The following is a 17,483-nucleotide window of genomic DNA, read 5'->3' on the forward strand; positions in this document are numbered from 1 at the left end:
CTATTTTGCAATTTATATGTTTCGAGAGGCAGGCTTTGAATTCAGTAGTAATAAGACCACTGAGTCTCAACAGATTTTTATAAAACTAAATTAAGTATTTATTAATACAAGAAAGATTGTAAGCACATACATATGTTTACAAAATTATAATAGCTACTAAAATCCCCTAATTAATCTGACTCCTAGTTACACCTCCATTAAGGCAAAGTAAAACAAACATTTAAACAGACCCCTGGCAAAACACACACAGGACAGTCCAATTCAAAATGAGTTTCTTTCAGCTCCGGGTCCTTGCAGACAGCGGCTTGAGGCTTGCAGGCTGGTGGCTTTAGATCTCAGAATCCCTCTCCCTTTGCCAACAGCCTTTTCTTCCTTTGTATATATTTTCCTCTTTGAATACAAATTCTCATTGTATCACTAGGTCTTGTGAACTTCACCTCTAACAATAAAACCCCTTTCATAGCACTGATTTTATTAGTAAGTTTTGAAAAAAAGTAAACATTGTTTGGCTTCTTCTGGCTAGGTATAATATTTCACCCATTCTTTTGAATGGTTTATTTAAAAATGCAAATTGCCCCCTTGACACCTATGTTTCTAAACTTCCCCATGTTTTTCTAATTAACATTTCAAACCTACTTCTCTTCCATACATCAAAGCCTCTAGGCCAGCTGGCTTTAATCCAATTAAGACACACACCTACATAGACACCAACACCACTAAATTCTATTTTAAAATAATTTCCAAAAACATTATATCTTGACAGAATATATTTAAGAAGGAAATAAGTAGATTTCTGGACTCTAAAGGTGAATAGGGGGGTATGAGGATAGAACATGAGTATGGCGTTGAGATAGAGGATGAGCCATGATCATATTGAATGGCAAAGCGGGCTCAAAGGGTTAAATGATCTATTCCTGCTCCAATTTTCTATGTTTCTATGTAGATCATTGTCGGTATCCTTCCATCTGCATAAGGTGACGGACATGCAGCAAATCAAATCATTTGGGGATGGAACAGCTTTTAGGGTGCATTTTTGCTGATGACTGAAGAGACCAATCCGTGAGAAGCAGGTTCTGCTACAGGTGCCACATATGGAAATGGTTATCACGTCATTGTGGGTTGTCATCATTGTTGATTGCCGTTTCTTGGGAGGTCTGCTCTTGATTTTGTCCTTCCATAAGATGCCCATGATACAAGCACCAAAAAAAAATCTGTGGTTATGGGGCAGGGTGTCACATCTCCGCCTTTGATCACACTAAATAACACCCAAGTGATTAGCAATTCTGCTCCATTGGGTCCATGGTTATATTGAAATTTATCCTGGTTTTCTTACTTCAAAACTGGAAGTTAAAGGCAGGTAACAATCAGCTGAGAGTGAGTTCCTGACCAGGTGTTAATCATTGGCTGCCAGTTGGCTGACCAGTTGTAATTGATGAGTTTCCAAAAACAGTATGAGGGGATAACTGTTGAAGCAAAGAATTGTGGGTAGATAGCCTGATCACAATTGGATTATTCTGAACAGAATGTCAGGAATTTAATGCAGGAGGTGAGGAAATGTTAAGTAATTTAAACTAAGGAGCAACAGTAAATACAGAGTAATTACACCCAAGAGGATAAAACTAAAATTAAGAGTAAAAAGAAACAGTGCTGGTGCCCAGCAACAGGGGTCCAGAGGGGCAGGTCCCTCCCACAGGTATACACACAAGGTTGATTTTGGAAGTGGTTTGAGTTCAGTTGGTTTTGAAAGTACCTGCCAGGAGACTGGAGCAAAGGGAACAGAAAGCAAGTCCTGAGCTAAAGAAAAGACCCCAAAATCCAGGGTAGTGGAACAGGGGAAAGTCGCAAGCAGACCTTTTAGTCAAAGGAAAGACAGGAACCTGGAAAAAGGTCCTGTTAAGCGAAGTTAAGAGTGAGGTGAGGGGCAGAGAGAAAGGCTCCAGCTTCAGATTTAAAAGAGACGAAAACTGCAGAAAGGAGGTTTAAAGCAAGAACAGCTTCCAAGAGGTAAGGAGGTCCAAAGAGACAACTGAAGGTCTGTAAGTCTTTGGTATGGGCATGTGAAGTAGTGGTACTGTTGGTGGCTGAGTCGGTGAGGGAGAGTGCATGGAAGATAGCTTGAATGCATATGGTGATCCAGGGGAGAGGAACATCAGGAGGACTTTGAAACCCTGGAGGTGAACCCTTGCGGAAGGCGTCAGTGAGAAAGCGACAGTTTGGGAGAAGATTTCAAAGCAAGTTCTTGGAGAGTGGAGATTGGAAACCCTCGTGTGAAAGATGGAGTTCAGAGAGACTGGTTGGCTCAGTGTGACAAGTGTCTGTGGAGGAGTTGATCAGAGATCCATAGCATCTGGGTGAGGTGGTATCTGTCACTTGGTTTCAGAGCGTGGTGTGTCTGACCATAGGTTTACATGAACTGTATTTACTGTGAACATTAAAGTATAAGATAGCTTTTGTAACTTGTGTTACCATTACAAATCTGTATATATCTGTAAAGATATAGTTCTGGGTGAAGGAATATTGTAATATAGTTTATCTTCTCTTGTTGAATAAATGCTTTATTCTTTTGTTAAAAGTTCAACAGCTGACTCCTGTGACTCTGTTCAGTAGCTGCTCTCCATGTGTCTGAACAAACAAATTAGAAGTTAGGATCTATCAAGTTGGGTTCCACTCTGGGATCAGGATTGTTCAGGCATAACCTCAGCTAGGATCATAAAAAGGAATCAGAATTGCATTACACAAAAATAGGGAAATGTAAAAGGGAAATGTATAAGTACTAAAACAATTAATGAAAGTCACTTAAATAAATTAATTTCCCAATACTAAATCCAATGTAACCTTTCATGTGTTAGGCCTTTTATATAAGAAAAGTGCCCTGCACACATTGAAACACCATTCCCATGCCCCTTCTACCTCTAGTTGGTTCATTGGAGGGTACTTAAAAACTCCCATGATTATTAATCTCATGTCCTTTCTTCATTTCACATATTTGCTTAGATATTTCTTCCTTATCATTTAGGTGGTGGCAGCATACAACTATTAGCATGGTCAATTCCTTATCCTTTATTTCAATCCATATGGATCCTGTTTCTAACCTTCTCATCAGCTACCATTATCTAATTTGTACAGCTAACCTATCCACCTCCCCCAACCCCAGCACCTTCTTCCTTCCCCATCCTCCAATTATGCTATAATCTGCAATGTTTTGTTGCCTTCCCTGTATTTATGTTGCCAAATTTCAGCTATTCCTACTACATCTGATTCCTTACTATGGATCATTGCCTCCAGTTTTATTTTAGGTGCCAGGTGCATTGTTTTACAGACAGTTAAATTAATCTCACAATGGGTTGTTCCTTTTACTTTAATTTTCAACAATCCTTTTATACATTGTTCCCCCAAAACTGTATTTGCACCCTGACCATTTGCTACCCTTGTTACTTACTATGGTCTGACTTCTTTCTTAACTCTCATTTCTTGCCACTTCAAATTTATGCCGTTTTTTAAACCACATCCGTCCCTCAGTTTGAAGTCCTATCCATAGCCTTATCTATCCTTTCCATTAGGTCCCAGTGCCTGTCCCAGTGCTGCAGCTCTTTGTCCCAGTACTGGTGGCAATATCCTGTGAAATGAACATCTTCCCACACCAATCTTTCACCTCCCAAAAATGCCCATTTCCTATGCCAATTAGCCCAAGATGCTAACTGGACCCTTTTTTAAAAATATATTTCTTAACTTGATATTCCATTAGCAGGACCTTGTCTTTCCTACATTATTGGTCCCAAAATGGACCATGACAACTGGCTCTTCTTCCTCCCTCCCTTTTCAATTTCCTTTATCCCTTCTGGATTCTGTCACAACAGCAAGATGTGGTCCAACCCTTAATTATCAAATTCTAGGACCACAACATTTCTGTTGTATTCTCCCCCTCTCCATTCCCCCAAAAGTATCTCCCGTTTCAAGATGCCAGTTAGCATTCTAGCTATCCATCCTGCAGCCTTATCCTCAAGTACATATACCTTTCATCAGAATGGCAGTGTCCAGAAAATTTAATGTTTTGCCTCTCCACAGGTGCTGGACTTACTGGACATTTCCAGCATTTTGTGTTTTATTTCAGATTTCCAGCAACTGGCACATTTTAGTTTCATATTTGTGTGTTATATCCATTGGAAAGGACCAGAACAGGGCCTCCTCCATCACCCCATGCCCTGATGACCATAGCATACATTCTCCTTCCTAAGGAATGACGACACTCTAGCAAAAACAACTGCAAAAATTTTTCCAGGTAATTCTGTTTTTGTTTTGGATTTCCAGCATCCGCAGTAGCTTTTAGCAAAAATCTTCCCCCTCCTTTACATATCATAAGTAGATATGAGAAAAAGTGATGGGGCAGTTGAGCTCAGTTACCTCCAATTCCTGTGCCACATGGGAACTCATGTTCTAGATAACCGGAATGAAAGGCTGAGTAATTCCTCGAGTACATGTTCTAAGTGGTGGCCACCCCCACAGCTACAGGGAATGCAGTGATGTTCCCCAGAGGTGAACTGTTGGACCACTGCTCTTTGACAATTTATTAACATTCTTGAATTGGGTAGAAGGACATAATTTCAAAGTTTGCAGATAATACAAAGCTCAAATTCAGTAAACAGCAAGAATGGTATCAAATTTCAGAAGGTCAAACAGACTACTGAAACGGGTAGACTAAATTTAAAGTAGAAAAGTATGAAAGGATTCATTTTGATGGAAGGTGGAAGAGGGGCAATATAAACTAAAATTGGACAACTTTAAAGAGGGATGGTCAGGGACAGAGAGCTGGAGGTGTACATGTGCAAGTCTTTGAAGGTGGCAGGAAAAGCTGAGAAGGCTGTTAGGTGTCATTCGAGATCCTTGCCTTCATAAATAGCGGCAGAATGTACACAAGTAAGGAAGTTATGCTAAACCTTTATAAAACACTGGTAAAGCCCCAGTTGGAGTATTGTGACCAATTCTGAGCCTCACATTTTAGGAAGGATGTCAAAGACTTTAGAAGGTGCAGAGGAGATTTACTAGCATAGTAGATAAAAGGAAAGACTTCGATTACATGGAAGGGCTAAAGAAACTGGAATATTCACCTTAAGGAGTAAAGGTGGTTAAAGGACATATTTGATAGAGATATTCAAAATCTTGAATATATCGAAAGATTAAATAGGAAACAATTTCCATGGCAGAGATGTCAGTAATCACAGGAAATAGATTTAAATTAATTGGCAAACGAGCGATGAGGAAGAACGTTTTCATGCAGCAAGTCATTATTTGGATTGCATTGTCAAAAGCACGGTGGAAGAAGTTTCAATAACAACATTCAACAGGGAATTGGACAAATACTTGAAAAAGGTAACGTTTGCTGGGCTACAAAGAGCAAGTAATGGAGTGGGACTGATTGGATAACCCTTTCAAAGGGCCAGTACAGGCAAAATGGGCTGAACATATTTGTCCTGTGCTGTAACATACTGATTCTGGAAGAAAATGCACACTTTTAATCTTTCCAGTGATGTGTTAAACCAAAACCCCTGGTTGTTCAGGTAAATGCAAAAAGATTCCATGGCACTTGTCATGATCCCAGCTGATGTTACTACTGGACAAGTCTGATCCCTGGGTGGAACCTGGCTTGATAGATCCAAACAATTTTTTGTTTAGAAATAAGGAGGGCAGCTACTGAACAGCGTCAGAGAGTCTGCTGATGTACTTTTAACAAAAGAATAAAACATTTATCAAACAAGAAAAAGATTAACTGTATTACACTACTCCTTCACCTATAACCATACCTTTAGAGTTATATACAGATTTGTAAGAATAACAGCTGCAAAAAAATCTTACACTCTAATGTTCACACTAAGTATACAATCCATGTAAACCAATAGGCGACCTGCAGTCAAACATACCACACTCCCAAGATCAAGTGACAAATGCCACCCCAAACAGATGCGATGGATCTCTCATCAACTCCGAGACGCTTGTCACATCGTAAGCCAACCAGTTTCACGGAACACCATCTTTCTCCCAAGGTTTCCAATCTTGACACTCGAAGAATTAATTCTGGCATACGAACATATAAATTAGGAAGAGTAGGCCACTCGGCCTCTCAAGCATGCTCCGCCATTCAACAAGATCATGGCTGATCTGATTGTAACTTCAACCCCACATTCCTGCCTACCCTCAATAACCTTTCATCCCCTTGTTAATTTTCTCCCAAACAACACTTTCACTTGGTCATCTTCCACAAGGATCCACCTCCAGGGTTTCAACCTTGTTCTGATGTTCCTTTCCCCTGGATCACCACATCATTCAAGCTTCACCTTCCACGCACTCAAGATACTCAGCCATGCCAACAGAACACAACAGTTTCACAAGCCTGTAGTAAAGAGTCACCAACTTTTGGCTGTCTCCTTGGATCTTCTAGCTTCTCGCAAGCCCATTCTGCCTTAATTCTGCTCCCCGCAGTTTTCTCTTAATTCAAAGCCTTTTCCTCTGCTCCTTACTTTCAATTGCACTGAACAAGGCTGGTTCAGATTCCTGTTCTTTTCCCTTGACTTCAATGTCTTCCGGGGACCATCTTCTGCCCAACTCCCTGGTTATTGGGACTTTCTTCCTTCCTTGGGACCTGCTTTCTGCAGCTCCCTTCCTGCCTACTCTGGCAGTTTGTGGAATGGTCCTACCTACTGAACTCAAACTGCTTTTCTGTTTCTCCCGGTCTCTCTGTGGGCTCCCTGTTGCTAGGCAACAGCCCAGTTTTTTTCTCTACTTTGTCTTAACTTCCCTAAACCACTTTCAAGAGTCCTGAAACCGCATTAAAAATGCACGTATACAAAGCTTCAGATTTGCTGTCTCCATCTCAGAAAAAATGCTAAATGAAACTAGACCTAGGTTTTACACTTTTAACCCACAAATAAAAAAAAAAATTAAACTTAAAGTTATATCTTTTTCATAACACCCACAAATACAACTTGCTTAAAACGACCTCTAATTCCTAACACATTACTTAAAAGATCAGGCAAATTGTTGAAGATCCATCAATTATCCCTCAACTAGTACAATCAAGAACAGTTCAAGACATGTTGCTGCATGCAAAATTGCATGCCATGTTTGTTTACCCAACGATAGTGTGAAAATACCGCAAAAGTAGCTGTGAAGCATTTTGGGATATCTAAAGGACACACATGTACCATATAAATGCAAGTTCTTACCACAAAATAAAATTCTCAGGTTTGCAATTACATTTACAATTTATAATATGGGTATATTAGTAGAGACTTGCAAAACATCTGCAGTCAAATTAGCATATCTAACCAATCCCAACATCTCATTCACCCATCCCAAGCCACGATGCTTCCACTTCTCCCATGGCATCCACCCTTCCACGCAATGACCCTCCCCATTCCTCACGCATCCCCTCTCTTCCATGCCATTCCATCCCTCTTATGCCAACTTCTCCCTCCCATGGCACATCCATCCCAAAATACCTCCTCCAATGCTAGCACAGACTTAAAACATTTGCAGGCAAATTAGCAACTTTATTGCAACAGTATTCTTTAAATACAGGGCTTTTAGTTATTCTTTCACCAAAGGCTTCAGAATCAAAACTTCCCACTCTGGGGGGGGGGGGGGCGCGGCGGGAGGAGATACACAAAACTGGCCATGTATAAAAAAACAAGCTTTTGTCAGGACATGCTTATTGTCATAGAATATGAAAGTCTAATTGGCAATCGTTTTCTCTTGAGTTGAAAAGGCAAGTTTACTTCTCATAGGCTCAATATTATTCAAGAAAGGCTCAATATTATTCAAGAAATACACATTATTTCCTTGAAATCTGTTTTAATTTCAGTATCTAAGAAAACAGCTTCCTAACTATCAATCGAGGTCATTACAAAGTTCTTGTTTAGGATTCAGGTTTCTGTGCCTTCCTGAAGTCTAAGTTTGTGCAGTGGTATGCCCATTGGGTTTAGACGGTGTTGAAACTCTGGAGGGTGCAGACTGTCATCATCTTCATCTATAGAATCAACGCCGATTTTAATTCATTTTGCAGCTTTTCGAAAACTTTTCACTCAAATCTAGTGGATCTTCATTTTTACCAGAAAGAATAGCTTTCAAATAATTATTAAGTATTTAGATGAGCACTTGAAACACCATAGCATACGGGGCTATGGGCCAAGTGCTGGAAAATGGGATTACAATTAGAATAGATAGGTGCTTGATGGCCGGCACAGACACGATGGGCCAAAGGACCTGTTTTTCTGCTATATAACTCTCACTATGACTCTATAAGTGACATCAAATACATCACCAAATAGCAAATCAACACAATCCTCAAATAATTTTCCAGTGTTATAATTGATTTGCCTGATTTTCCATCCCCAAGAACTTGCCTTGAAATGTGAAATTGGTCACAACCGCTTATGAGAAGGGTGGGTGAATGTGTATTACTTCCTCACACCACTCTCCACTACTGCAAACAGAGGCCCTTGCCCTTACTACAGGTTCCTTGTATCAGATGAAATCAAAAACTATTATACTCTGTACACTCAGTACCTCAATGTTACAACAAAGTTTCAAAATATCTAATTAGCCAACTATCACAAAGGTGTACCAGGCATTGCCACCAAATAAACCTTATTTCACACACCTTAAACTGACCAAAACAATCCAGTCAGACAAAAACTATTAAAGGTACTGTATCAAGTAACAGAAAAGGCAGAATTATTACATTTTAACCTCCCACTTTCTCCTGAAGGCACTCAACTTGCAATGGGATATAGATCATAGGGCACCAGTAGCCCCTGGATGCAGGACCTATTCTCACATTTTAAACCAGTGAGTATCAGCTGTCAGAGAGGCCTTCACAGCTAATCTGGTCCTCTTCTCACCCAGATTTTCATATGCACACTTCACAGTAGGATTACTATGACATGAGTGAAAGTTAAAAAAACCTGCCTGATTTTTAGCCCAGAGTTATGGAAGCATGTGGTAACAAACCCTTCTGATTTGGATCTCTACTTGTAGAGTTCAGCACCACAATGGGCATTACCAATTGAACCAACAGTGGAACTATGCAAACAAATTTGTATTGCATTTCATTCCAGATAACTCATACCTTCTAATGATATACTGGTACAATGTAAAAGCTCACATTAAGGCAGTGCTTCCCAAACTTTTTCCCACTGTGACCCCATTTCAAGTCTTTGAAATTGCTGTGACCCCTCAGTGGCAGCTGAGGGGACAGAGGAGTGGGGTTTTTAATCTTCGCAAAATTTTATTAACTCACCTTTTCAATGGGTTTCTTGCAGCATGAATCAGCCCTCAAGCTTGGACCATTTAGGCCAGGCCCACCATTGAAAAAAAAGTGAGGATTTAAAGCAGCCTTGCAGCTGTTAACATTCAGTTGGAGCTCCATGGCAACCTTTGGGGTTGCAAGCTCTGCAGCAGCAGAATCTCATCTTACGGCCCCCAGTTTGGGAAGTCCGGTATTGGGGCAATTTAGAGCATTTGTAGATAGTGATCCCATTTATAGAAATTGCTAAATGCATGAAATGGAACCCATGAAGTGTTCAGTGTTTTTGTAGAAGTTCATTGTTGAGTATACCTGGCTTCCATCAGATTTGTTGATTACAAAAACTTCACTCCAAACTTGTATACCAGTAGTTTCTCGCTCACATCCACCTCGCCAAGTAAAGCCAGTCAACGGCTCATCATCTCCACCCAGCCACGTACCAGGATTCTGCAGAGGGAGGAAAAACAAATACCACATAGAAATAGTTGCAAAAAACGCTTCATATGTTGGGAGAATTTGGTAGCAAAAGATTTTTGAATTTTGCCCAAAGAGTTCAAACTAACCATCCATATCTATTAGATACAACCAATAAAATCCCTGATTTTAGAATTTCCTGTGAGACCAACTTAATTTTTTTGCCACAAGAATTAAAATTGAAACACACTTATGATACAAATGTAAGATTTCGTATTTTTCTTTAACATGAAACAGTGTTGAGGGGAGTAAAATGCACTACCAGAATTAGTGATTGAAATGAGTACTGTCAACATGTAAAATATAGGATATATAGTTGAGGGAAAGGAATAAAGGAATATGGGCACATGGCAGGTACATGATCCTGCATCGCGTAAACATCAACCACGTTTCAAACGCTTTATTTAAACAATACTATGCAACCTCACAAAACAAACCCAAAATTTGCACTATAACAAACCTCTCTCCTCAACACTATTATTTTCAATAATAGTTTCACATCACCATTGAAGGTTATACAGCAGCTATGAAGTAGTGATATAACTGATTTCAGGGCAGGGACGAGAGTTGGTAAGCAGAATAATGAATTAAGACACACAAGGAGGTATCCTGAACCAGAAGTGACCTTGACCATATTCACTGGGCATTCAAAACCTGACATTCTGGGAAGAGTGGAAACAAGAGGGATCGTTTGCAGAACCACCCCTTTCCAGGGAAGAGGTCATTAAGGCAGACCAAGAAACAGAGAGCCTGCTGCACCACACTGATGGGCTAAGTCTCTTATAATTGGATTAGGCACCCCACATTAGGGAGAAGAAAAGTATACCATAGATATTTCTATTCCTGGTTAACTAGCAACAAACACTATTTTAAAGTGGATGCCAAGATCATCTAAGTACTTAGTACACAGTACACAGACAAAGGAAATTTATCCATCAGATTCTATTTAGGTCTAGGCTTATTACATGACTGTGGTATACACATTTTAAATACAGTTCGTTTCAAAAATATGGCCAAGGTCTATTTTGTAAGAACTACAAGTCAGACATTGGATATTTGTGAATTGCAAACAATGAAACGTAATGATATCTGTTGATCAAAATTAAAACAATCCACAAGATCAAAAAACTACAATCTGGCATTAATTATGGCAAGAATGGATGGGTTGATTTTGAGTATGGTCAACCTGAAATTAATATGGGAATATTTCATTGTTTTCCAGTTAAATTCCAATACATAATTCAGGATAATCACTCATTTACCAGGTTTTCATCAAACACAGAGCTACATAGATGTGCAATTCCATTAAACACCAACGCTCACTTCTTGAGGCAAAGACAAAATCATGGAATGATGCACTTACGGTTAAACACTTTACAAACTGTGCATTAAAGCTCTTACCTTTCAGCATAGTTAAAATGCAAAATCAGCACAAGTTCCAATTTCCACACCTGTTACTCAAGTTCATTTTACCACTTGGTTACTAGAGTGCCACAACCCTGCAAAGCTCAACAGCTGGACTATGGGCTTCGAAACATGTGGCAATGTTGTTAATTCCTTCATTTTGCGATGAAATACGAACAGTGCCATACAATCATTTTATGGCATAAAGTACAGGCTAAAGAGGATCCCATCCCCCACTGCACAGAAGAGCTCAAAGACAGCAAGTGATTGTGCAAATGATAAATTCAGCTGGACTGGTACTGAAAATTGATTTAAATGACAGATGTTGAATTACATCTGCACCATCATAACCTTCTACTTCATAGTTATTCTTAAATTGGAGCAGCTCCAATTCAGATTCTAAGAAATTAGAATCCGAGCCAACCCCAGATAATTCTGGCTCACTTATACCAACAGCAGACTTGGATAGTTTGGTTTTACACATCTGTGAGCCTGCTCAGATTCTAATCTATAGCCAGGATGGCATAGCTCGATTTAGTTATAGGGCAGAAGCTGGCTCACGTTCAATAGATGTGCAACACCAGGATTCAAATAGCTCCAATATAAAAGCAGCTCAATAACTTGCAATTATGGCAATGTTTCATTTATTTAAACTGAAGTGCATGTTGTTACAACTTGTTAGTTCTTAGGAATAAAATATAACCTGTGTATGTGCATACAAGTCAGCTCTTAGATTTATAATAACTAAAGTTTTGATGAATACTCTGCCAAAATTAACCAGTTAAAATGGTGTACTGACAGTGTTGCAAAAAAAAAGTTGCATTAATTTTAGTTGAATGAAGTAACGAATTGCTAGACTTTGTAACAATTCATGATTGGAATATTTTAAAAAGAGAATGAAATGGTATGGTTACCTGTCGCAGAAAGAGGGAGAGGAAATATGGTGAGGCGGATAATAGATTGGAGATTGTCAGGGAGGAGGAGGAGGAGGAAGGCCCATGGCCAGATGGAAAGATGCAGTGGTGACAGATTTAAATATAGCATGACTGGAAGAGGAATGGGTGACTGACAGGAGGGGACGTAGAAGAACGATCAACAAGCACTGCGGTGACTCCAAGTAAAATGGGAGAAGCAGGAAGCCGAAAGATGAAGGCCATTCCAGGCAGAACAAAACCCAAAATGAGACATAGTTAATTGTTTTGCTGGGGACAACAGAAATGTGGAAGAAGGAATGTTAGGTGGTCTGGTACAAGTAGGGTCAAAGGAGCAAGAGGTGAGTCTCATGGATAGGGGTGAGTTCAGAGAGGGTATGAGGAAAGACAGGAGAAAAACTAGAGGAAGATGCAAGTTCAGGATTAGGGCATGCAAACCTTGGGAACTGATCAAATGGTTTCGATTCATGGTGACAAAGTTGACATTCCAAATTCACACCAGGGTAACAAAGGCTTTCATTAGTCTGGAATTTTTTTTTCTATACATGATTTAATTCTTATTATAGCTCGATGGGGACCTGTCAGGCTGGTCAAAGTGACTACCAAACAATGAAACCATTTTATTTAATTCCATACATTCTAGTGATCAGCAGCTGAGGTAATCGCTCTATTCCAACCATGTATATCAGCATAGGCCAACTCTGATCATTACCTCCTTCCCAACTCTTTCCTTCAGTGTCTGCCCTGAAAAAGCTCTACAAGTCACTTCAAACTACACTTCCAAATTTCCAACCATCTAGCTATTCACCACCACGTTTCTTTAGCTACCGATTTGCTCAATCACACCATCGTGTCCACCTTTGATTACTTTGTCCCCATTACTTTCTCACTTCAAGGCCAAAAGACAAGAACCACCTTTGTTGACTTCTCCTGTGCCTATGACACCATGTTGCACATAGGCATGCTGTTGAAACTCTCCAAAATCATCTGGGTGAAAACCGTACAACTAATCAATTCCATGATCAGCAATCAACAGTTCCATGGGAACCTTGGAAATCAAATCAGCTACCCAGGCAAAGCCAACAGACTCCCACAAGGATCAGTTCTTGCACCAGTTCTCTTTGACATATATACCAGTGGCTACACTCCCACAAAGTCATGGCTCTTCATATATGTTGATGACTTGGCTCTGGCTTTCCAGGCTGAAGAACTTCAGGGCAATGAGAAAACACTCACTAAAGATCAGTTCCCTGGAAGCCTACTTCAGAAAATGGAAACTTCAACCAAACATTGCCTGGATGGTTGTTTCAACCTTCCACCTGAACAACTCTTAAGGCTTGTAAAGAACTTCATGTCCAATTCTGTAGCTGACCACTCACCCATGACCTAACACCAAAGTACCTTGCCATCACTCCTGACCATACATTGACCAGTAATGCTTCCAGAACACCAGAGCCATGGTCAAAATGGAAGCAAATCTCCGACAGAAACTGGGGGGTACCACCTTGGGTAGCAGAGCCAATACTGCGCTGCTTCACTTGCCCTGGTTTGCACAAACATGGCTGATATCCTCAACTGGGAAGTCACAAGGATCAACTTTGGGAACGATGAAGCGAACACACTTTGAGTGGCTTCCTGTGCTTGCACAAAGTTGAACTTCTTCATGTCCACAGGGAAAACATCCTCAAAGAACACCACCAGCTGACAGCTAACAAAGCACTCCCATTGACACAGGGTCTCAAAGAAAGAAAAACAGCATGCACTCATCTGAAATCCCTTAAGCCCCATAGGAACACACTCCACACCTTACAAACCGACAGCCCCACCTCCTAGTTGGCTGCAAACATCAACTGCAACCTGGTAACTGATCCCAGTGGTCAATTCCCAGGTTTCAATCTTCCACAGAAAATCTGGACAACCCTCAACTGCTCAAAAGCAGGCCATGAAAATGTGGCCACTTGCTTTAGTAGTGGAACATGAAGAATAGCTCAAATTGTGACTGTGGCCATCCAAGTTCCATTCCTGGTCCCCAAATTTGCTGACTCTCCTCAGGTACAACGTTCCTCCCAATCAAATCTGCCATCATCACCCCTCCCTTTAAAAACCCACCCTTGACCTCTGTCCTTGAAATTTACTGCCCAATCTCCAACCTTCCTTTCTTCTCCAAAGTCCAAATCTGTGCCCATTTACCCCTGCAACTCCATGTTTTAATTCCTCTCAGGTTTCCATCCATGCCACATTACTGAAACCATCCTTCCAAAGGTCACAAGTGACATCCAATGTATTTGTGGCTTGCCAAACTATCCATATTTTAATCTGTCTGTAGCTTTTGATATGGCTGACCACATCCTCCCCCTCCACCTGTATGGGACTGCATTCTTACCTTTTCAGTTAGAGCCAGAGAAGTACCTGCAATGGAAAACACTAATGACACATTTACATGAAGCAGCTGTTTTGAGACTGCAGAAGCTGTGAACCTTGTACACAGCAGAACAAAATCTGTATAAATGGATTCTCCCAAATAACTTGCAATGTAAGAATGAAAAAAAAAATTAGACACACAAACCACAGACTCTCAAATTAGAAACTACGGACATTTTTCAATACACTAAGCCCTTCTTAACCTTAAAATCGCGAGTCTCAGCCTGCCATCACAATTTGGTAAGATATAATCTGAACATTTGAGAGTCTGAAAATCTCATAATTGATTTGGGATTCCTTTTTGCTCATACTGGTATCTAGGTTTGATCCTCCTGCAGCCACTGCCCCCGTTTCCAAAAGCAACCTTTTGACAATGCCAGAAGATGTGTATGCACCCAACCATCACACAGGACTGTTGTCTGAGAAAGTATTGTCAGAAGTAGGTTCTGCTCTATCGGTTGCAGTCTTGCTGTTATATCTGTATTGAAACTAAAGTTCTTAGCACCTAACCAGCTGGTTCTCGAGAACATTTTTACAGTTAAGATCCAGTTAAGGACCAATAACTTTTGTTTAAAGTGGACAAAGTTCGAAATCCCAGGTACTTGCTGAGAATAAAGCCACTGTTTTGAACAAAATAATCTTTACCATACAAAGTCAGTAAAGTAGAACAATCTATAACACCGATCTTATACTCTTAACATTCAAAATTAAGATGGGGTAAATATGAATTAACAGGCAAACTGTGGTCAAATACACACTGCACATTACGTAGCAGATGCGACCCACAGATCCTACAGATTTCTCGGCAACCCATCCAGGCGCCAATGACCACTGAGTCACAAAATCTCGTTAAAACTTATCTCCCTCAAAAGGAATTTCAACACTTCGCTTTCAACGGTCTAGCTTTGAATTTCCTCAAGAGCCACTCAGACTCCGACTGCCTCAATGATTGCTCACCTCATGATGGTCCAACCTCTTTGCCTAAGACACAGGGTTCACAAAAAGGCACTCCAGCCTCTAATTACCAATACACTTCCAACTCTTTTGCAGACTGCCAACTTCACTAAGCTGGCACTTCCCCCTGCGTTTCTCTGAAATCCAGTATCCCAGCTGCACTGAGCTATAGGCGGTTCCCAGGGCTTTTTCTGAGCCCTAAATGCCTGTCACTGAACCAGTGACCTTCCTTCATCTTCTCAGCTCCCCAGACTTCTCCAAATCCTCAATGCCTGGAGCCTGCTAACAGCTCCCAGGGTCTCTCCGTGGACTGCACACCACACAAGGTCCAAACTGTAACAGCCCCTCTTCCAGCAAAAAGACACACAAATTGAAACCAGAGAAAAATATATCCTTTCAAGGTTCACTGAATACTTTCAAACCAATTTAGCTCCAATTCCCTAAGCAAAACATCTCTTTGCAAGCAGCATGCACATCATGCCTCCAGCTAAGTAAGCCCAATTGCGGTTTTAGGATCTTTCCTTTCTAGCTGTTAGCCCCTTAAGTCAACATGGCTCCAACTTTTTAAAAAGTGTAATAAACTCCAAGCTGCTTTAGTTGCATTTATTCAATTTTCTACAGTTCGAGTTTAATTTTCCCAGAGCTAAAAACTGCCTCTGAAATACATGAACCATGAATTAGATATCTGTAACACAGTGGATACAGTGACCATTTTGGAGAAAAAAGGGATGCCTGTGAAAAAGGACAGCTGAAAAAGAGTAGGATTAAATGGGTCTTTTTCAGAGTGGCAGATGGTGACAAGTGGGGTGCCTCAGGGATCAGTGCTTGGGCCCCAGTTATTCACAATATAGATCAATGATTTGGATGAGGGAACCAAATGTAATATTTCCAAGTTTGCTGACGGCATGAAACTTGGTGGGAATGCGAGTGGTGAGGAGGATGTTAAGAAGCTGCAAGGTGGTTTAAACAGGTTGAGTGAGTGGACAACTACATGGCGGATGCAGTATAATGTGGCTCAGATGCAGTATAATGTGGCTAAGTGTGAAGTTATCTACTTTGGTAGGAAAAACAGAATGGCAGAGTATTATTTAAATTGTGATAGATTGAAAATGTTGATGGACAAAGGGACCTGGGTGTCCTTGTACACCAATCACTGAAAGCAAGCATGTAGATGCAGCAGTCAAGGCAGCAAATGGCATGTTGGCCTTCATCGCAAGAGGAGTACATTGAGTACAGGAGCAAGGATGTCTTACTGCAGCTGTACAGGGCCTTGGTGAGACCACACCTGAAGTAGTGTGTGCAGTTTTGGTCTCCTTATCCAAGAAAGGATATACTTGCCTTAGAGGAAGTGCAGCAAAGGTTCATCAGGCTGATTCCTGGGATGGCAAGATTGTCATACAAGGAGAGATTGGGCTGACTAGGCCTGTATTCACTGGAGTTTCAAAGAATGATATGGGATCTCATTGAAACAAAATTCTGACAGGGTTGGACAGACTGGATGCAGGAATGATGCTTCCTCTGGCTAGGGGATCTGGAACAAGGGGTCATAGTCTCAGGATACGGGGTAGGCTATTTAGGACTGAGATGAGGGGAAACTTCTTCACTCAAAAGGTGGTGAACCTGCAGATTCTACCACAGAAGGCTGTGAGGGCCAAGTCACTGAATATATTTAAAGGAGGAAATAGACATGTTTCCCGATTTTAAACGTGTCAAGGAGTATGGGGAGAACACAGGAGTATGGCATTGAGATAGAGGATCAGCCATGATCATATTGAATGGCAGAGAAGGGCCAAATGACCTACTCCTGCTCTTGTTTTCTATGTTTCTATGATGCAAGTCCAAGGTTTCAGTACTCAGAATTTTACAGCACAGATGGTGGCCTTTCAGTCCCTTGTGCCTGTGCTGGCTTTCTAAAAGACCTACCTAATCAGTACCACTCTCCCCATTCTTTTGCCATAGGTCTGCAATTTCTTCCTTTACAAGAACACATCCAATTTCTT

At 40.7% G+C, this 17,483-nt stretch overlaps 1 protein-coding gene across 5 annotated transcripts in view; it reads right to left on the reverse strand.

The window, feature by feature from the left end:
- The window catches only part of atl2 (atlastin GTPase 2), an 83,177-nt gene that overhangs the window by 32,456 nt on the left and 33,238 nt on the right, over nucleotides 1-17,483 (reverse strand). For all 5 annotated transcript variants that reach the window (XM_078556659.1, XM_078556656.1, XM_078556657.1 and 2 more), the window contains exon 3: nucleotides 9,611-9,745. In XM_078556659.1, coding sequence (XP_078412785.1) covers nucleotides 9,611-9,745 — 135 coding nt within the window. The remainder of the gene's footprint in view (nucleotides 1-9,610; nucleotides 9,746-17,483) is intronic.

Source organism: Cetorhinus maximus, chromosome 14 (genome assembly GCF_964194155.1).
Source record: "Cetorhinus maximus chromosome 14, sCetMax3.hap1.1, whole genome shotgun sequence".
NCBI classification, from domain to species: domain Eukaryota; kingdom Metazoa; phylum Chordata; class Chondrichthyes; order Lamniformes; family Cetorhinidae; genus Cetorhinus; species Cetorhinus maximus.